The following is a 21,785-nucleotide window of genomic DNA, read 5'->3' as shown; positions in this document are numbered from 1 at the left end:
ATTACAGAGATTATGTGGTTAGACATTCAGATGTTCATGCATACTTAAATTCATATGTAAAACTTAAGATAGTTTCATAAATTCAATCATGATACCATATGCAAATTAAGAACATAAGGTAGTAATAGCAATGCCAACCTGTTTGTAATCGAATTGTAACCTTGAATTGGCCGATCAGATCGAATTGAGCGGAAGTGACCTTGCTGCCGCCGGCTTTTCCTTCAGGGTTTTCCGTCTGTGAGCGCTAGGGTTTGCGTGCTAGGGTTCTCCTTTCGTCCGTTTTTCGTCCTTTTTCATTACTGAAGTGCTGGTATTTATAATGCTCTTTTTTGTGACCTAATGGGCTCAGAGTGAAGCCCAGAATTTTCTGTTATCTGTCAGCTTCGCTAGGCGAGCGTGTAGCGAATGTGTAGCGAACGTTCGCTAGGCGAGCGTGTAGCGAATGTGTAGCGAACGTTCGCTAGGCGAGCGTGTAGCGAATGTGTAGCGAACGTTCGCTAGGCGAGCGTGTAGCGAACGTTCGCTAGGCGAGCGTGTAGCGAACGTGTAGCGAACAGGCCAGTTTGGGCCATTTTCTGGATTGGGCCATTCGTGAGCTGGGCCTTCGTTCCTTTAAGATCAGTGTCATAAAAATGAGTCGGAGTGCCCTGAAAAATGTCTTAAAATATTAATGGGCAAATTTTGGGGTATGACAGCTGCCCCTGTTCAATATTCTTGAACCGAGAGAGTTAGGATGGTATGTACGCCATTCGTGGTCTGGAGGTGGAAGATTATTGAACACTTAGAACGCCCCAAAAATTTGCACTTGTCAATTAGTTAGTCTTGATGGAGATGGGCTTAAAGATGCCATCTAGGAAGTTTGATGATGAGAGCTTCAGAGTGCGTCGTACGTTAGAAGATATCTGAAGTCATGGGTGTCACTGGGTCATACGCCAGACCGTATAGTGAGTCATTCATTAGGCCGTCGACTTCACTGGGGAGTTAGAATGGGTCATACGCCGCTGGGGATAAAGGATCAGAATGGATCGTACGCTAGATCGTATCTGAGTTGCGGAACGAGCCGTCTGTTAGGCTGTATCGTTACTGGGGGTGAAGGATCAGAATGGATCGTATGCTAGATCGTATCTGAGTTGTAGACTGAGCCGTCCGTTAGGCTGTACCTGATGATGAAGGGGGTAGTCATGCGCCAGACTACACTTCAGAATGTACCGTACGCTAGGTAGCATTTGAGGGGATGAACCTCCAAGCGGGTCATAAGCTAGACCGTCTCTGAGTAGCAGAACGAGCCGTCCGTTAGGCTGCATCTGATAATAAAGGGGTAGTCATACGCCAGACTACACTTCAGAAGGTACCGTACGCTAGGTAGCACCCGAGGCCTTGTAGGTCCAAATGGGTCGTATGCTGGACCGTATTGGAGTTGTTGAAGGTCGGAATGGATCGTACGTTAGATCGCATCTGAGTTGAAGGAGTCATATGTTGAGATGAATCGGGATGGACCGTATGCTAGGCAGTACCTGAGAAATGAAGGTCCAACTGGGTCGTACATTAGACCGTGTTGGAGTAGTTGAAGATCAGAATGGATCGTCCGTTAGATCGTATCTGAGTGGAAGGAGTTATATGTTGGGCTGAATCAGAATGAACCGTACGTTAGACTGTATCTGATCGTATTTGTAGATGCTGTATTTGCAATGAATATCTGGGGTGGGCTTAAAGATGCCACCATTAGGAGGATATCAGAGTGCTTATCAGAATGAATGTATTTGAATCTTGAATGTAATCGATAAAGATGTCCGTCTGAATGGATCTTCATTTTGACTGTATCAGGAGGATAATTAACCTGAAAAATAAAGTTAGCTTCATGCCATGTCATGATGCATGAGATGTTTTATGCTTCTGAAACTAAATGCGAACAATGTATGCATGCGTATGTTGTGAAATGACGTAATGAATGAATTATGCATCGGAAAAGTTCTTCCAGGGGACTCTACTGGGGAAAATAAATCTCAATCTTTTGGTTGGGAGATACTGGTATCGATGACCCTTTCTTAGCCGGGGATGCTTGATTTCTGTCTGATGGTAGAAATGTTCAACAGAAGCCTGGCTGGGGGTGGAAGAGATGACCCATTTGTCTAGTAATGCCACTCTCTTCTGGGAATGACTGGCTTTGCTGGGGAATAGGATTAGCAACGGATTCATTGGAAAGCATGATTAGACCTTCTCCTCGATCCTGAAGCCTAGTAGTAATCGCTATTTCTATTTTATGCACGCATTTTTGGTAAACATCGATCATATCCAAATGCATATATTAATTCGAATTAAATCAATGGACGTTTATGCAAACAAAACAGAGAAAGTAAAACAAGAGCATTTTTTTTTAAAACTAAAATTATATTGATTTCGAAAGAGGGCCTATAAACAGGCAATTTGTGTACAAGGAGACAAAAATCCTAGTAAGAGGAAATTGTCAAGAAAACAAAGAGAAAGCTATGCCGAAAACGTCCTATTGACTTTAATTCCACTACTGCCATTATGTCTTCAAGCCTTTCATCTCCTGCTGTCGGATAGAAGTGATTAGCTTGTTCAGTCCTTTGAACTTGGATGAAGCTGTCTGAGAACGGGACATAGTCATACGCTTTGATCCCTAATTTTTGCCTGGACCGCCTTTTCAGGTTTTCAATCCACCAGGATACCCCTTTTTGCCCAAGCCGCCTTTTCAGGTTTTCGACTTGCCGGGTGTACATTTTTTTATGTTTATCCCTAAATTTTGCCCGAACCCTTTTGGTTCGCCGGGATGCCCTTACTTTTGCCTAGATACGTCGACCTAGCGGGTCTCTTTTATGCGTAGTATTTTTTGACTATTTCTGCGTTCACGGGATGCGGGAAGTCTTCGCCGTCCATTGTAGCTAGTATCATGGCTCCACCAGAGAATATCTTCTTAACTACAAACGGCCCTTCGTACGTGGGAATCCATTTGCCTCTGGGATCACCTTGTGGTAGAGTGATGCGCTTTACCACCAAGTCGCCAATTTGGTACACCTGTCTCTTGACTCTTTTGTTAAATGCCTGGGTCATGCGTTTCTGATATATCTGTCCATGACAAACAGCCGCAAGTCTCTTCTCATCAATCAAGTTTATCTGATCGAGTCGAGTCTGAATCCATTCATCTTCATCTAAGCCCGCCTCTTTCATGATTCTTAGAGAGGGAATCTGAACTTCCACTGGTAAAACGGCTTCCATTCCGTAGACTAAAGAGAAAGGAGTTGCTCCTGTTGAAGTGCGTACTGAAGTGCGATAACCGTGAAGAGCAAACGGTAACATCTCATGCCAGTCTTTGTACGTCACCGTCATCTTTTGTATGATCTTCTTGATATTCTTATTAGCAGCTTCTACAGCGCCATTCATCTTTGGTCGGTACGGAGAAGAGTTATGGTGTTTTACGTTGAACTGCGTGCAGAGTTCAGTAATCATCTTGTTGTTCAAATTAGTACCATTGTCGGTGATAATCCTTCAGGGATACCATACCGACAAATAAGACTATTCTTGATGAACCGTGCCACCACATTCTTGGTGACAGAAGCAAATGAGGCGGCCTCTACCCACTTTGTAAAGTAATCAATAGCGACAAGGATGAAGCGATGTCCATTAGAAGCAGTAGGTTTAATCTCCCCAATCATATCAATGCCCCACATTGCAAAGGGCCAAGGTGCGGTCAACACGTTCAATGGAGCAGGAGGTGCATGTACTTTATCCGCATATATCTGGCACTTGTGACAGGTTCTGGAGTGATGGTGGCAATCAGCTTCCATGGTAGACCAATAATACCCTGATCTCAGAATCTTCTTGGCCATCGTATGTCCACTAGAATGAGTCCCAAAAATACCGTCGTGCATATCTCCCATAATCTTTTCTGCTTCCTTTTTATCCACACAGCGAAGCAAAGTCGAATCGTGGTTACGTTTGTATAATACTCCATTACTCAGAAAGAACTTAGCGGAGAACTTCCTCAGGAATTTTTTGTCATTGATGGATGCCCCTTCAGGGTATTCCTGAGCTTCTAAATATCTTTTTACTTCGTGGAACCAAGGTTTCTCCTCTACTCCATCAGCGTTAAGTTCATAACAATATGCTGGTTCATCTAACCGTTCAATGGTGATCATGGGAGCTTCATTGTCCCATCTGACTCTGAACATAGATGACATGGTAGCCAATGCGTCTGCCAACTGATTCTCTTCTCGTGGGATATGTTCGAATGTAATCTCTCCAAAGTATGGGATTAGTGACAACACCTTCTCTCGATAAGGGATGAGATTCGGATGTTTAGTGTCCCATTCTCCTTTGATCTGACTGATTACTAATGCTGAGTCTCCGTACACACTCAAAAACTTGACCCGCCGGTCTATAGCAGCCTTGAGTCCCAAAATACATGCTTCATACTCAACCATATTATTGGTACAATGAAAACATAATCTAGCAGTGAAAGGCGTATGGTAACCCTCGGGAGAAATGATTACCACACCAACACCATTGCCCAATGCATTAGAAGACCCATCGAAAACCATAGTCCATCGGGATCCCGGTGCGGGTCCTTCATCCGGTCCCTGTTCTTCATGATTGGTAACAAACATGACATCTTCATCTGGAAACTCAAAATTCATAGATTGGTAATCATCCACCGCTTGATGAGCCAAATGATCAGCTAGCACGCTTCCTTTGATTGCTTTCTGAGTAGTATACTGGATGTCATACTCTGTTAAGATCATCTGCCATCTTGCTATTCTTCCGGAGAGAGCGGGTTTCTCAAATATGTACTTGATAGGATCCATCTTAGAAATCAATAAAGTGGTGTGATTCAACATATACTGTCTCAGTCGGCGAGCAGCCCAGGCCAAAGCACAACAAGTTTTCTCGAGCAGTGAGTATCTTGTTTCACAGTCGGTAAACTTTTTGCTAAGGTAGTATATGGCATGCTCTTTTCGACCAGACTCGTCATGTTGTCCCAACACGCACCCCATTGAATTTTCTAACACGGTTAAATACATGATTAGAGGTTTTCCTTCAACTGGTGGCATCAGAATTGGAGGTTCTTGAAGATACTTCTTGATTTTGTCAAAAGCTTCTTGACATTCCTCATTCCATATCATCTCTTGATTTTTCCTCAGTAGCTTGAAGAGGGGTTTGCAGGTGGCAGTCAAATGGGAGATAAATCGGGCAATGTAATTCAAGCGTCCCAAGAAACCTCTGACTTCTTTATCTGTACTGGGAACTGGCATTTCTTGAATAGCTCTCACCTTGGCCGGTCAACCTCAATCCCTTTACCACTGACAATAAAGCCCAGGAGTTTGCCGGACCTTACCCCAAAGGTGCATTTGTTCGGGTTCAACCTCAACTTGTATTTCTTCAACCTCTCGAACAGTTTGTATAAATGATCGAGATGTTCCTCCTCAGTATGAGATCTGGCTATCATGTCATCCACATATACTTCTATTTCATGATGGATCATATCATGGAACAAAACCACCATAGCACGCTGGTACGTTGCCCCTGCATTCTTTAAACCAAATGGCATTACTTTATAACAGAACGTGCCCCATTGCGTCACAAACGTAGTTTTCTCCATGTCCTCAGGCGCCATCTTAATCTGGTTGTAACCTGAGAATCCATCCATGAATGAGAACACCTTGTGTTGAGCGGTGTTATCTACCAGAACATCAATGTGCGGGAGTGGAAAGTCATCCTTGGGACTCGCTTTATTCAGGTCTCGGTAATCTACACACATTCGCACCTTACCATCCTTCTTTGGCACTGGTACCACATTAGCAACCCATTGAGGATAAGAAGTAACAGCCAGAAAACCTGCATCAAATTGTTTCATCACCTCGGCTTTGATTTTCTCAGACATTTCAGGACGCATGCGACGAACCTTTTGCTTAACAGGACGACATTCTTCCCTCGTTGGCAGTCGATGCACTACTATATCGGTATCCAGTCCTGGCATGTCTTCATAAGACCAAGCAAAAATCTCTACATAGTCATGCAACATCTGAATCAACCTTCTCTTGACACTGTTTTCCAAGCCTGCTCCTATTTTGACTTCTTTCTTGTTTACTTCAGTACCCAGATTTACAGTCTCAACTGACTCCTCGTGTGGCTGTATAGTCCTTTCTTCCTGCAGTAACAGTCTGGCAAGTTCTCCAGGTACTTCACAATCTTCCTCACTTCCATCCTCGGCTTGGTAGATCGGATTTTCAAAGTCATAATGAACAGTAGTAGAACTATTGTCAACAGGATCCAGAGTGGGTATGGATCTGCAATTCGTTACGTGAGTGTGTGTAAGAAAACATAGCTCGTTTGGAAGATGACAGAAAAGATAAAGAGCGCAATATTTGAATGCAAAAAGTCCATTGATTTATTGAATATGAATATGCTTATGAAGATGACAGAACCCTTAACAAATTAGCTATTGTGCCCCGGGCATAGACACAACGCTTGGAGAAGTTCAATTGTAAAAAAAAACAAAAATTTGCAACACTAAAATAGACAATAACAATTACTCCTGACTAAAGGAAATCGGGATAGTGTCTTCAGCCTTCCAATTATTGAGTCTGTCACCAACTGTTGGGAAAATCCAGCTATCCAGGTCGCAATCGCTGTCAGCATCTTCTACAACATTAATTTGACTCTTGTCAGAGCTGAACCCCAGGCCAAATTTGTCAGACTTGTACGGTACGTCGATCAATTGACCCCAGCCAGTACGACCACCATCTTCAACCACGGCTTGAGCGTCCTTCAGAGAAATCATAGCAGGAGGAGCACAAATAACCTTGGGTACACAGGAAGTTGGCTTAAGGACAGGATTGGTCGGAGGAACTACTTCAAATGACTGACAAGGAGTCTCAATGAATTCACCATCCATCTCGACGTATCTGAAGGTATGCACACTACTGACAATGTACTCTTCTTCTCCACACACGGTGACAATTTTGCCCTTTGTGGGATACCTCAACTTTTGATGGAGAGACGAGGCTACAGCGCCTGCCCCATGAATCCAAGGGCGTCCCAGTAAGCAGGAATAGGCAGGACGAATGTTCATTACATGGAAGGTAGTGTTGAATACTTGAGGTCCTATCTTGATAGGCAGGACTACTTCGCCATGGACAACACTCTTCGCACCATGGTAAGCACGTCCCACAATGTCACTAGGTTTCAGTTCAATGCTTTTACAATCCAGCTTATCCAGCACGGCTGTCGGCAGCACATTCAAGGAAGAGCCATTATTGATCAACACATGAGACAAAGTGATTCCCCTACACTCAATGGAGATATGCAGGGCTTTATTGTGATTCTTTCCTGCTGGTGTCAGATTAGCGTCGGAAAAGCCCAGGCCATTGTCAACAGCCAAGTGAGCAACATAATGTTCGAATCGATCGACAGATGTCTCCTGAGGTATATGAGCGGTCTTCAAGAATTTTATCAATGCATTGGCATGAGGTTCAGAAGATAACAGCAAGGATAACATCGAGATCTTAGACGGGGTATGCCCCAACTGTTCTACAACATCAAAATCACTCTTGCGAATGATTTTCAGCACTTCTTCCATTTCTTGTTTGGCAACATCTTCGGGAGTAACTTCGACCGGTGTCTCTGACTGAGAAGGATTGACTGGTTCCTTTCCTCGAGTTTCAAGGACAGGAGGTGAGATTTCTGGAGAGAAGATCCTTCCGCTTCGAGTAATTTTACTAGTCCCAACAATGCCACTAGTATTAGCAGCATTATCCACTTGCTTCACGCCATGGACGTAAACATCACCGCCATAATTCCACGGAATAGCTTTGCTTGAGGAATACGGGATCGGGCCAGGTGCAGTGATGATTAGGGGAGCAACCCTGGGCTCAACAGTAATCTTCACAGGCGCCCTGGTAGCGGTAATCTTCACTGGAACTTTGGACCTAGCAATCACAGATATTTCTTCAATAGGGTTTTCCGCCTTAGGAATCCTTTCGAAGAGAACTGTACGATCGTCCATCAGCCGTTGAATACCATTCTTCAATCTCAAACAGTCCTCGGGCCGGAGTATGCAGAGATTGCAATCTTCAGCACAACCTGGAAATAAACCAGCTTGCAATAAATTCCTCTTTATGATCGGGAGAGGAGATGTTAAGTCCGCCACATTGGAAATGTGAGAATCGTCATCCATAGCATTAACAGTCTTGTCATGGTTAGGCATAGGAGCAGTGATGACATTAGGAGTCTCCGGAGGTTCAAACTCAATTTCTCCAGCTTCGATCATATCCTGAATCTTATTCTTCAATGACCAGCAATCGTTTGTATCATGTCCGGGGCTATCGGAGTGATATGCACACCTGGCATTGGGATTATAACGAGAAGAGGTAGTGTTGGGATTTGTAGGAGGATCTCTAAGGGTGATCAAATTTGCCTTTAGCATTCCCTGCAGTGCCTGTGCCAAGGTCATATTGATCCTGGTGAACTGCCTTCTTGGCCTGTCTTGTTTGGGCTGGAAGTTTTTGAGATGGTGGTGCTGCAATCGTAACTGCTCCAATGTCGTGGTCACAGTTTTTCTTGTTACGACCCTTTTGACCGTACACAACATTTGATTCGTTCCTCCCCTGATAGGACCTTTTGGTGCTTGCAGAGGTAGCCGCCTGTATCTTTCCACTTCGGATGCCGCTTTCAACACGTTCACCTGTTAATATAAGTTCAGTGAAACCTGATGAAGAACTTCCCAGTAGATGGCTGTAGAATGGGCCGGTCAGTGTGCCCATGAACATGTCCACCAATTCTCTGTCAGTCATAGGGGGTTTGACTCTGCCAGCCAAATCTCTCCACTTTTGAGCATATTCTTTAAAACTTTCTTTAGATCCCATAGTCATATTCTGCAACTGTAGCCGGGTAGGTGCTAGTTCAGAGTTATACTGGTACTGTTTATAGAAAGATGTTGCTAAATCAGTCCAGGTGCGGATGTCAGAGCTCTCGAGCTGATAATACCATTCCAACTGTGTGCCAGACAGGCTCTCTTGGAAGAAATGGATCCATAGCTTCCTGTCAGTGGTATGCGGCTGAATCTTTCTCACATAAGCTCTCAGATGAATCTGAGGACAAGACGCACCATCGTACTTAGTGAAAGTGGGGATTTTGAATTTGCGAGGAATGGTCACATCGGAGACCAGACCCAAACTTTCGAAATCCAGACCGGGCGCCTTCTGACCCTCCATAGCTAGCATACGTTCTTCCAGCAACTTGTACTTATCATCTCTTGGAGAGTACTGTTCATTTTCATAATCTTCATCGTCATCCTCAGGGTTGGAGAAATCAGCATTCTCTTCCTCTGAATCATTCTCTGCCCCCTCTTCTGGACCATTCGGGATTCCAAACTTGACTCCTGTGGCCTGTCCTTTACGCCTTCTTCCCAGGTTAATGAAACTCATAGCTTTCTTGTCTTTCTTCTTTTCGAGCAAAAGAGCCTTCAGTTCCTTCTGCCCCTTGGATAAGCTTAGCATCATCTCCTTGAATTGAGCATTCTGAGTCTGGAGATCTTTGACAGTTTGTTCGAGATCCATTTTTCTGTTTGTAATGAAGACCGTGAGAACATTGAACTTGTAGAATACCTGTTATGCAGTGTTATGTTATGCTATGCAATGTATGAAATGTTTTCAAGGACTTTTGAAATTTAACTTTGCGTAAATCACCAACAAGAGAGACATGTTTATTGCTGATTTCTTTGATCAATGTTCATTACAAAAGGAATAATAATAAAAATACAATGAAAGCTCAAGTCTCCCAGGGGCGACTTCTTTTTGGGCGAAGATACGCATTGAGTCTTCGTTCCTCATTAAGCTGACTGGTAAGTTCTAGCACTTTCTTCCTTTCTGCGACGAACTGAGTCTCGAAAGTATCCCTTTCTTCTCTCAACTGGATCCAGGATCTCTTTAGTTCCTCAACATTGGTAGGCATATCTGAATAAGGAATGATCTGAGGAGCACCTCCTTCAGCTTCAGGTTCGACAATCTGAGGTCCGATTGCAAGATATGGCATGACAAGTTCACGAGCTCTGGCGCGTACCCATCTGAGATAAGGTTCCATAGGAATAGAATTTTTCTGTCCTAACGTACCTTTCTTCACCATGCCCCAAGCTCGTACAAATCTTTGACGGAGGCCTTGGGAATCGTTGTCATAGTCGAACACAATGCCTTCGATGATCATTTCATGTGGACCATCTCTTCGAGCACAACCAAACTGTCGCAGAGCTAAAGCAGGATTATAAGTAATACCTCCTCTTATTCCTAGGAGTGGTACATTAGGGAACTCGCCACAACGGTCAATGATGGTAACATTTTCCTTGAACTGAGGACACCAACAGATGTCTGGGTGGGAGAGCGACATTATCCTTTGAGACCATTTCAAATTCTGCTCGTTCTTCGAGACCGATTGAGGAAGGTGCGAAATAAACCACCTAGACAACAAAGGTATGCAGCACATGAGAGTCCCTTGCTTCTTCATGGTACGAGTGTGGAGGGAATGCAAAATGTCTCCCAGCAAGGTAGGTACAGGGTTGTGAGTGAGAAATATCTTAATAGCATTCATGTCTATGAATTGGTCTGGATTAGGGAATAACACCAAGCCATAGATTAGCAACGTCAGGATGTCTTCGAAAGCACGGACATTCATAACTTTTAAGAATTCTCGGGCCTTATTTGTCAGGAATTTGGCAAGTAAACCCTTAACTCCACTCCTTGTTACCCAATTAGCTTCAATGTCGGACTTCGTCATGTGTAAAGCTGCGGCAACTTCTTCAGACTTCGGAACCTTTTCTAAACCACTGAAAGGTATTTGATCAAGGATAGGTATCCCAAGCAGTCTGGAGAATTCTTCCAGTGTAGGTACCAACTGATAATCCGGGAATGTGAAGCAATGATGTTTAGGGTCGAAGAACTGGAATAAAACTCTCATCATATCTTCTTTGAAACCAGTGGTAACCAAATTGAGGAGAGAACCGTGTTTCTTGATGAACTGCGCATGATCGGAAAGTTCTGACACTAAGTTCTTGAGTTGAGGAGTGATTGCTACAAAATTGATCCGGATGGTCTTCCTGGGAGCCATAGCCTTACAAAACAGAGCAAAGTTAAATCCCTAAGTCCTTGAAATGGTTAGTACAATGTTATGATGTCATGATGTTATGATGTTATGATGTTATGATGTTATGAGGTTAAATAAATAACAAGCACAAGAAAGTCACACAACCATCATTCCTAGGTTTTAAGGCTTGCATGAGTTCCATAGGTAAGTACCCTCCCCACTGAAGTTTAGTTGGTTCAACCTGTCCTAGAATAGTAACCGGGTTCTAAAAGGATCTCCAATCATTGACCTTCCTTCAAGTCCACTTCAGTGCAACACCAAGTGGTTGACCGAAGCTTCCCTAAAGTCCAATCTCAAAGAGTGTAGTATCGAGTCTCAACCAACCCCAGTCGGAACCGAAGTCAGTTATCTCACTACTTTCTAATGGCCAGGATGAGTCAATTAGGGTTTTAAAGGTCTGGTTAATGCTTTAATGACACCACGCGGAAGCCAAATTTTTCCTCAAGTGAACATGAGGAACATCAGGACATCCAAAGTGTCACATTAACCGTAGCCATCATTTTAACCATTCTAGTATACGCCGGATAGTCGCGATGATCTATTGCTACTTACCTAAGGTACACTAGATCCGGGTGTAGGATCTTTCACTCAAAAATACCCAAGCAATCCCTTAAAAGTAAATCAGACAATTTGGAATAAGTGATCTTGTTTTTTAAGGTAACCTCTCTTTTTAAAGTGTCCCCAGCAGAGTCGCCAGTTCTGTCATACGGTGAACTGACTTTTTGTGTTTTGCTTTTTATCGCAATGTCGCGGATAGCAAGAGTCGCCACCGACTTTTCTTTTATCCAATAAGGAAAGGTGGAAAAGAACAGGAAATACCTCAATAGATTTTGGGTTCGGGAGGTACATTATACAAAGGGAAGGTATTAGCACCCTTTGTATCCATGGTTATCCATGGGCTCTTAATTGCTGGATCACTTATATTTTTGTCTGAAAAGTGTTGGTGAATTGTTTAAAAATGTTTCGAAAAGAGAGTTTAACTTTGTAATGATTCTCGTATGAATGTATACAAAGTATTTATCTCGTTTGATTTTGAAGAACAGTTTAGAAAGATATAACTTGGTAATGATTCTAGTATGAATGTATACCAAGTGGTGATTTTCTAGGACTTGCAAAGTGTGAGGGGTGGAAAATGTTTTAGGTTATGATCCAGTAATTGAGAGTTATACCTTCCCAAGGTCGTTATGGGCATTTCCTATCCTTATGAGGGTAAAACTGTCCTTACTATTGAGAAGTAAGTAGTTTTATCCTTTGGATGTAAAAGGGTCATTGTAGGGTCGTCGATAGGTCATTGAAGGCAACAGTTGTAAGGATACCTTAGCATTCGAAGGGACGATCATCATTTAACCGTAGGCTACACCGAAGGGTCATCGAGGGACAAAATCATATATTCGAAGGCAACATCCGAGGGACTATGATTTATTTTAAAGGGACATGATGATTTAATCGAAGGGTCTTTGCTAAGGGTATCCCCACATTCGCGGGACATGGCCGTAATATCGTAATATCGTAAGGCAATAAAGGGAGGTCCAAGATCACATATTTAGAGGCCGTATTTTAACAATCGATTAGGTAATTAGGATGAATCCCCACATTAAAATTAATACATTAAAATTAATACATTAAAATTAATACATTAAAATTAATTAGGTAATTTAGGGTGAAACTCCACAAGGGTATCCCACAAATAAAGTGGAAGACCTAGACAGTAATCTTTTCCTGGGAAAGGTGAACCTTTACAAAATTCAGCAAACGGGTTAGAGTACCAAGTCAGGATGCAATCAAGGATTGCACCGCAAAAGAAACCAGAACAGCAGTAGGGTCAGATAAACAATGCATGGCTATGATAAAACATGACAGGTTAGCAAAGGACAGAACAGAAAAATCAACGACTGTCCCGGTCGCCGCTGCCTCGCCTAGCGAGGGCTTAGCGAATACTCGCTGCATGCTCGCTTAGCGATGTGCTAGCGAGCGGCTGCGGATTCTGGTTTTGATAACAGCATAATGTCAGCAAGCTTCACACCTTATAGCATCCATTACAAAGATTATGTGGTTAGACATTCAGATGTTCATGCATACTTAAATTCATATGTAAAACTTAAGATAGTTTCATAAATTCAATCATGATACCATATGCAAATTAAGAACATAAGGTAGTAATAGCAATGCCAACCTGTTTGTAATCGAATTGTAACCTTGAATTGGCCGATCAGATCGAATTGAGCGGAAGTGACCTTGCTGCCGCCGACTTTTCCTTCAGGGTTTTCCGTCTGTGAGCGCTAGGGTTTGCGTGCTAGGGTTCTCCTTTCGTCCGTTTTTCGTCCTTTTTCATTACTGAAGTGCTGGTATTTATAATGCTCTTTTTTGTGACCTAATGGGCTCAGAGTGAAGCCCAGAATTTTCTGTTATCTGTCAGCTTCGCTAGGCGAGCGTGTAGCGAATGTGTAGCGAACGTTCGCTAGGCGAGCGTGTAGCGAACGTTCGCTAGGCGAGCGTGTAGCGAACGTGTAGCGAACAGGCCAGTTTGGGCCATTTTCTGGATTGGGCCATTCGTGAGCTGGGTCTTCGTTCCTTTAAGATCAGTGTCATAAAAATGAGTCGGAGTGCCCTGAAAAATGTCTTAAAATATTAATGGGCAAATTTTGGGGTATGACAGAAACAATCAGGTTGGTTGTTGGTCTAGCAAACATGAACAACTGACACACATGTCAGATGGATGTGAAATATGCATTCCTGAATGACCCATTAGATAAAGAAGTGTATGTTGCACAACCAACTGGTTTTCTGAAACAAGGCAAAGAAAGAAACGTATACAGGTTGCATAAAGCCCTGTATGGACTTAAGCAAGCTTTAAGAGCTTGGAATAAGAAGATAGACAATTTCCTAAGGAAAAATAAATTTGTGAAGTGCATAAATGAGCACGGAGTATACGTAAGAAGAAGCAATAGTGAATTGCTTATACTATGTCTTTATGTTGATGACCGTTAATAACAGGAAGTTGCAAGAAGGAGATCAAAGATTTCAAACATGACCTAAGTGAGGAGTTTGAAATGTCAGACTTAGAAAATCTTTCATATTTCTTTGGTATCGAATTATACAAGAGTAGTAGAGACTTGATGATGCATCAAAGAAGATATGCAGGTGAAATACTTAAGAGATTTGAGATGCAAGATTACAACCCAACTCTCGACCATGGAACTTTGTTTCCTGCAGCTGATGAAGGAAAAGAATGCAAACTAGGGGGATACACCGACTCAAGTTGGTGTAGTGATGCTGAGGATAGAAAATCCACAGCTGGATATGTATTTATGTTAGGTGGTGCACCAGTTTCTTGGAGTTCAAGAAAGGAATCAGTAGTGGCATTGTCATCGTGTGAAGCAGATTACATAATTGTTTCTCTTTGTGCATGTCAAGCAACTTGGATGGTGAATTTGGTCGAAGAGATTACAAGAAAGAATCATGGAGTAGTTACCATGAAGATCGACAAAATTTCTACTATCAATCTGGCAAAGAATCCGATAGCATATGGATGAAGCAAGCACATTGAAATGAGGTTTCATTATCTTCGAGAGCAGGTAGCAAAAGCAAAACTGAACTTGGAACACTACAAAACTGAAATCGGATTGCAGACATCATGATGAAGGGAATGCAGGTCGAAGTGTTTAAAAAGTTAAGGTTTATGATGAATGTAGATAGCTTAGACATAATGAATTATGTGGTGTGTTGAATTGTAATTCCTTGTGTCGAAGCAGGTTTCTCGACAGAAGGAAGGAAGTCGAATCACTTAGGTGTCAAAATATCGAAGAGTATCTCGGCAGTGATGTTAGACTTAACTTTATTTTTTTGTTTAGTTGGGTTAATTAAGTTAGTTTTGGGTCTTACTTGAGAATCAAGCAAGCCCAAAATATATAAATAGGGAGTAATTCCTATTATTGTGAACACAAAAATTTTGCAGTTGCAAAAGGAATAAAGAATCACAGTTTGTGAGTAGAGAGAAATTTTGCAGAATCAATTCATCTTCTTCCCTCTCTCGATAAATCCTAACTTGATACAATCTTGCAACTAAGGTTGGTTGATTCACTCGAGTGAAGAGTGAAGAACAAGAGAGAATTCGTTCGATGTGATTGAATCTTATTCATCAAGATTGACTCAGAATTACTCAGTTTTGGGTTTAATTCAAACAAATCTCCCCTATGGATAAGCTAATCAAAATCCTCTCTCACCTATTGTGTAAGAGCTCAATCAACATACATTACTTGAACCAATTACACTTAGCGATACTTCTGAAATTTCTCAAGAAAGAATATCCATCAACAATAACTTGTTCATGTCATCTATACAAAACCATGGCTCACATGTTTATCCACAATATACATATATGCCTAATATATTACAAAGACAACTAATTATTCCCACAACAAATTATCCTAAGAATACCATCCCATCCAACATAGCACTAAGTATGCATGATACATCCTTGTCTCCATCATTTCACAACAAAAAGCCAGCTTAAGCTCTTTAAAAAAAATAATCATCCTATGTTAATTTAGGCAAAAGCTGGAAAATCAAAATCAAAAGTGTTCTTTGCTCACACTAAACCAACTGTATTAAACATGCATTATTGAAACCTGAGTGGGCACAAGCCATGAATTCATAGTATGATGCACTAATAGCCAATCAAACACAGACATAGACAAGCATTTCGCTACAAATGGATATTTAGATGGAAGAAGCATAAAGAAATACAAAGCATGATTCGTAGCTAATTGTTATCACCAACATGGCTTTAATTTTAATGAAACCTTCTCTCTAATGGTGAAACCAACAATAATCAGGATTATACCCAATTTGACTATTATACAAATGGGATATTCAACAAATAAACATCAACAATGTCTTTTTAAATGGCAACCTTTAAGAAGATGTATGCATGGTTCAATAACCAGAATTTGTTCATATACAAACAAACAAGGCTCTTATATACAAGCAAACAAGGCTCAGTGAGTTGAACATTCAATCAAATTGTCTTTTATAATAGTTTTTTATGAATTTACAAACAAGGCTATTATAAGTGTCTTTTATTATTATTATAAATCCACTCATAGAGTTGAACATTCAATCAAATTGTTAAGAAAGATACAGTATATCAAAGACACACAATAGTCTTAATTAAAATTGATCATTATTCTCTTCTTTTCTTGGTGGCTGATTACTGCGGTATTCTTTTTGACCGGGTAGATGGAGGAGGAGTACATACTCGTGCCTCTTTTAATTTAATTGATAGTAGTCTTCATTCAGAATCAGATTCACTGAATTGTCAATAATAAAATTTATGATATCTTTACCAGCACTTATTATAATGTATTTTTTCAACACTCATTATTTTATTCAATCAAATTCATACACCCATATCATATTTTAGGTAAAAGTTAAACCTATTTTCAAAATAATACTTTCATACAAAAAAAACAAAGGCAGAAGGAATCTGTCCATGTCTGTATTATTCTGTCACCGATATCCCGAATCAGAGTCACGTGCACATTTTAGGTCCCAATATTTAAAGTTTTTTGTTCACATTTTAAAAATACATTAAATTTTAATTTTAATTATAATATCAAAATTACCATTATTCATATGATTTTTTTTTAAATGAAATATACAATGGAAAATATTTTAATTGAACGTGTGTAATATTGCACTACCTTTAAATTCAATTTTTTTATCTTTCATTCTAAATCTTTACATTTCTCATAAATGTGTATTTAATGTGTATTTCGGGTCCCAAATTTTTAAGGTCACGTTTAATGATATCTGAGTCAAGAATCATGTGAGAGAGAATGAAGATGAATTTTAAAAATTTTAAAACGCGAGTAGTTTAGTCTTTCATATTATAACCAGTTTTTCAAATAACGACAAACAAAAAAAAAGGTCATTTTCAAATAATTATATTATAAAAAAGCTTGTTGAGATGCCTTTTCCGTTCAGATCCTCAATATCATTTTGTAGATCTTTATTTCATTTCTCTTTTCTAACTCAATATCAAGTTCCGTACAGAATTAGTAGCAGTTTTCACACCAAAACAAGGTAACAATAACAATGCTTCTATTTGAAAGTCTGTATTAAAAAAATATACATTTATAATAAAATGATTATATAAATAATGTGCTTGACATGGATTTTTATGCAGAACTACCCCATTTCTCTTATCCATGGCTCCGCCTTCTATCTTAAGGGACGGTGAAAATGGTTCTGAAAGGTACAATGTTCCGTTGAACTTATCATTCAAAATTCTAGTGTTGTTGCATAAGCTTGTAGTTTTTTTTAATAGTAATATTATCTATGTTTTTGTATGAAAAAATGCAGTGGTTTAGGTGAAAGTCATGGTGATATCAATTGGGAAGGACTTGGATTTAGTTTAACACCAACAGATTACATGCATGTCATGAAATGTTCAAAAGGAGGAAAGTTTTCACAAGGGTCAATCGTTCGCTATGGAAACATTGAGATTAGTCCGGCGGCGGGTATATTGAACTACGGACAGGTTAAATTACTGCACATTTTCTGTTTGTTGAAATGTTCTTTTAAGATGGTGTTAAATTGCAGTTGCTGCTGTTACCATGTAAATTTTTATAATGTTGAAAATTGCGCGATAGCGTTGGTTGCAGAGACCTCAATATTGTTGTTGCGGACTTCAATTTAAAACTGTGGTTTTTAGTACTAGTTTATTTTTAATACTTATGTGTCTGCTGCAAAAAAAAAGGAACTAGCTGTGTTAATTGTTATTGATGTGTTGTAAATGATAAATAGTGTGATACACACGCAAGGTACATTCTTGTGTTTGTTAACAAATCAAACCTAGCCAAAAATATGTATAGGGAATCTTTGAGGGACTAAAGGCATATAGGACTCAAGATGGGCGTATTCTTCTATTTCGACCTGAAGAGAATGCTCTACGGATGAAGATAGGGGCTGAGAGGTTGTGTATGCCATCGCCATCGGTTGAGCAGTTTGTTGATGCTGTTAAGCAAACAGTTATTGCCAATAAACGTTGGGTATGTTTTTCTCGTATGTCTCTCTCGGTGGTCTTTTCTGTTTATCACCTTTATGTATCGTTTTAAATTGTAGTTGTGGTCGTGTGCATTGCAATCTATGATATCGTGGAAAATTGCTGACAAATGCAACTTAAATTGCAGTCGCAATTTCATTATAGAAATCTCAAAAAAAATCATGTTGTGGCCGTAATTGTGGTTATGGACCACAATTAAAAACTATGGCTTTATGCATATATATGAACTCAAAAAAAGTTGAGAACCAAATTGACCTTTCAAAATTGAAACAGATACCTCCTACAGGGAAAGGGACGCTTTATCTTAGGCCATTGCTGATGGGAACAGGAGCTGCATTAGGCGTGGCTCCGTCACCTGAGTACACATTTCTCATTTATTGCTCTCCTGTGGGAAACTACCACACGGTAAGCCATGGATTTGGATTTAGTTACATTGTTTTGTTAAAATGGAAAATGATTCAACTTACAACTTGTTGAAATTTTATATTCAAGATTGCTTCTTTTATTTAAAAATTACAGGGTGGAGCACTAAACTTAAAAGTTGAGGATAAATTGTATCGATCAATAGCTGGTAATGGTGGAACAGGAGGAATCAAGAGTGTTACCAATTATGCCCCGGTAAGCATTGCAATAGTGGTATGAATATATTGCATACATCACCATAAGATGATTTTTCTCAAGCGTATTTCTTATATATTTATCTCGGTTGTGAATTTTGAAAATTGTTGAAGAAATCACTTTAAAGAATACTATTTTGTGATACTTCAAAACCTTCCAAAATTGTGTCATTCCGTGAAAGTCATTTAGTGACCGAGGCTAATCGTTACTTATACTGCTAAGTCAAATCATAATCATATATTATAAGCTACTCCGAGTTGATTTCACTCTTCATTACACATATTTATGACTCTGTAGGTATATGCTTCAACAACTAAAGCAAAAGCCAATGGATTCTCTGATGTCTTGTTCTTGGACTCAGCAACTGGAAAAAATATTGAGGAGGCAACTGCATGCAATATATTTGTTGTGAAGGTACATCAACAACCTTAATTTCATATGCACATATACTACCACTATTAACAAATTTGATGTTAAAAATTCAAACCATATTTTACTATATCCGAAACAAGACTTTGTTTAATTGTGTTTCATATTAATCTTGTTAAGGAAAATGTTATCTCAACTCCGGCAATAGATGGAACCATTCTACCTGGGATCACACGAAAAACCATCATAGATATTGCCATGGATTTGGGTTATAAGGTATTTTTTCCCTCTCAATTTTTGCTATCATTTCTGTAGACCTACAATACAGATGATTAGTGATTTTTGGTTGTAAACATACAAAGGAAATTTCGTAACATGAACTATGTTCAGGTTGTGGAACGTTCAATATCAGTGGAGGAAATGATCAGTGCTGATGAAGTGTTCTGCACAGGAACTGCAGTGGTTGTTACCTCTGTTGCATCTGTAACATATAAGGAGACAAGGTAATTAAACTTTACTTTTAATCAAGCATTTTCACTTTATCTTCCATATTTTATGTTCCCATTCATTCTAGTCCTCGAATATTATTTTATTTTGAGAATGTTGTGCAAAGCAGAGCTGAATATAAAACAGGAGCAGAAACATTGTCTGAAAAGCTACGAGGAATACTGGTCGGAATACAAACAGGGGGTGTCGAGGACAAAAAGTCATGGACAGTTCAAGTAGAATGAGCATTGGCGTCGCCTCTGTTAAATGATAATTACTTGTCATTGTTAGTTTCTTCTTAATCATCATCAATGGTATGTTTGGATTTCAGTTGCAAAAGTACAGGTAAATGGTTGGGTAGTCCAGAGATATGTTTAGTGGAGAAAAGGAACTCTGTTCATGCTCTATGTCCAAATTTCCATTGTAGCAAAACTTATAGCACCAAGTTATTGAATGCAACTTGCATTTGAATCTGCATTATATGGTAGTAAAGTAACTAGAGATTAGTTTTTCCTTTGTAGCATGTAGCATGTAGCATGTAGCATGTAGCATGTAGCATGTAGCATGTAAGCACACTGTATGAGAGGGGAAATACATTACCCTGTCAAGGAAAAGGAAACTTAAAAAAGAATGTAGAGCATTAACTTTTAATGTCCATCCAAATCTGTTTCAAATGACATTATTAGCTGGGCAAAAATTATATTTCTTGAGGGTCCACATATTTGTGGGAAGAAATAGCATTTCAAAATAGTGCAAACAACATCACATTTATGTTGAGGGTCAACATATTCAACCAACAAGTAGTAGTTGTGGGAGAAAATATGGCATGCAAAGTTAAGATGACAAACAAGAATGAATGAAGAAGAAATAGAGGAGTAAGGAGACAAAGGGGAACATTCTTAAATGGTGTTGATATATGATGGTTGGTCTACCGGAATATCTAAGGAGCTAGAACTCGGGTCTGAAGAGTGGCAAATTTATAAATATTTGTTAATGGAGCTCAAAAATAATTTATATATTTTAACTGAAAGTTTTATAAAATATATAACTATAATAATTATTGGTAGTGAATAAATGCACATATAAATAAATATTAATGATATTGAAGTGAAAATTTCAAACTCTAAAAAATAAAAAAATAGTAATAGAAAGAGAAAGAGGGAAAAAATTATAATAATTCTAAACAATTAAAGAAGAAAATTAAAATTAAGTACCATGCTAACAAAAAAATTAAGAAATAAATATAAGAAAAAGTTAAAAAGTTAAAAATAAAACATAGGTGAACTTCGATAACTAAATAGGGTTTGATAATTTAATGGGGGTTGAGAAAAAAATTATTAGTACTATTGGAAGAAATTATTGTTTTTTTCGGAGGTTTGAGCCCCAATTCAATACATATAGATCCACGTTTGAGACTAAACTCTATTTTGAATGTTGTTTTTGATATTTTGTGATTCTTGTAATTTGTTGAAAGTGAAAGTCTCCATTGATCAAAACTAAAAAATAAAAGTAGATATATTTAGTAAGGATGTCGAATCTACGGGGAGTGGTGTAACTTAACTTGATTTACTTATGATTTTGTGAATTAGCATGAGAAAGGGTAACAGTAATAATGATTAGAATATGGTTCTTTTACACAAGTTAGAATAACAGACTTCACAAGATAAGTTAGCAAGATATAAATAAGTGTGTTGAAGAATGATTCACTTACTAATGTATGAATCTAACATAAATATGATGTGATGTGTCGTGACAGATGAGGAAATAATGCAATTTAATCGTGTATTCCTACAACATTGAGTCATATGCATGAATAGTAAGGAACAAATTCCTAAGTCTCACATTACTATAATGCATGGCAATATCATTATGCATTTTCTCTATGGTTGTAACTCATTATTCCTAAGGTAGTTAATCTAGTGAATATGTTTATCCTACTATTTTCAACCATATTTATTATTAGTTCCACTTGATTAATGGGTTCCCCACACTAACAAGTTTTTACTTAGTTCAAGGTGATCAAACTCAAAACCAAATATATAACAATAACACAAATGCTAAAATAAATCACCAACACACATCATAAACATAAAGA

General features: G+C 39.3%; 1 protein-coding gene across 1 annotated transcript; it reads left to right on the top strand.

Moving 5' to 3' along the window:
• The first annotated feature begins 17,081 nt into the window (after positions 1-17,081).
• LOC127106769 (branched-chain-amino-acid aminotransferase 6) lies at positions 17,082-20,167 on the top strand. The gene is made up of 10 exons (XM_051044070.1): positions 17,082-17,235; positions 17,339-17,407; positions 17,515-17,692; positions 18,027-18,203; positions 18,491-18,622; positions 18,737-18,835; positions 19,133-19,249; positions 19,385-19,480; positions 19,595-19,707; positions 19,821-20,167. Exons 1-10 carry the CDS (start codon positions 17,120-17,122, stop codon positions 19,933-19,935), a joined length of 1,212 nt encoding a protein of 403 aa, XP_050900027.1. The 5' UTR covers positions 17,082-17,119; the 3' UTR covers positions 19,936-20,167.
• Positions 20,168-21,785: the final 1,618 nt, after the last annotated feature.

Source organism: Lathyrus oleraceus, chromosome 7 (genome assembly GCF_024323335.1).
Source record: "Lathyrus oleraceus cultivar Zhongwan6 chromosome 7, CAAS_Psat_ZW6_1.0, whole genome shotgun sequence".
In the NCBI taxonomy this organism is placed as follows: domain Eukaryota; kingdom Viridiplantae; phylum Streptophyta; class Magnoliopsida; order Fabales; family Fabaceae; genus Lathyrus; species Lathyrus oleraceus.
Note: the sequence above shows the minus strand (reverse complement) of the source record. Positions and strands in the feature narration are given on the sequence as shown.

Excerpts from the sequence above, each read along its gene's own strand:
- LOC127106769 (XM_051044070.1), top strand. The coding sequence starts at position 17,120 with ATGCCTTTTCCGTTCAGATCCTCAATATCATTTTGTAGATCTTTATTT. Across the intron at positions 18,836-19,132 it reads GTGTTACCAATTATGCCCCG|GTATATGCTTCAACAACTAA; the intron begins GTAAGCATTGCA and ends ATGACTCTGTAG. Across the intron at positions 19,481-19,594 it reads CCATGGATTTGGGTTATAAG|GTTGTGGAACGTTCAATATC; the intron begins GTATTTTTTCCC and ends AACTATGTTCAG.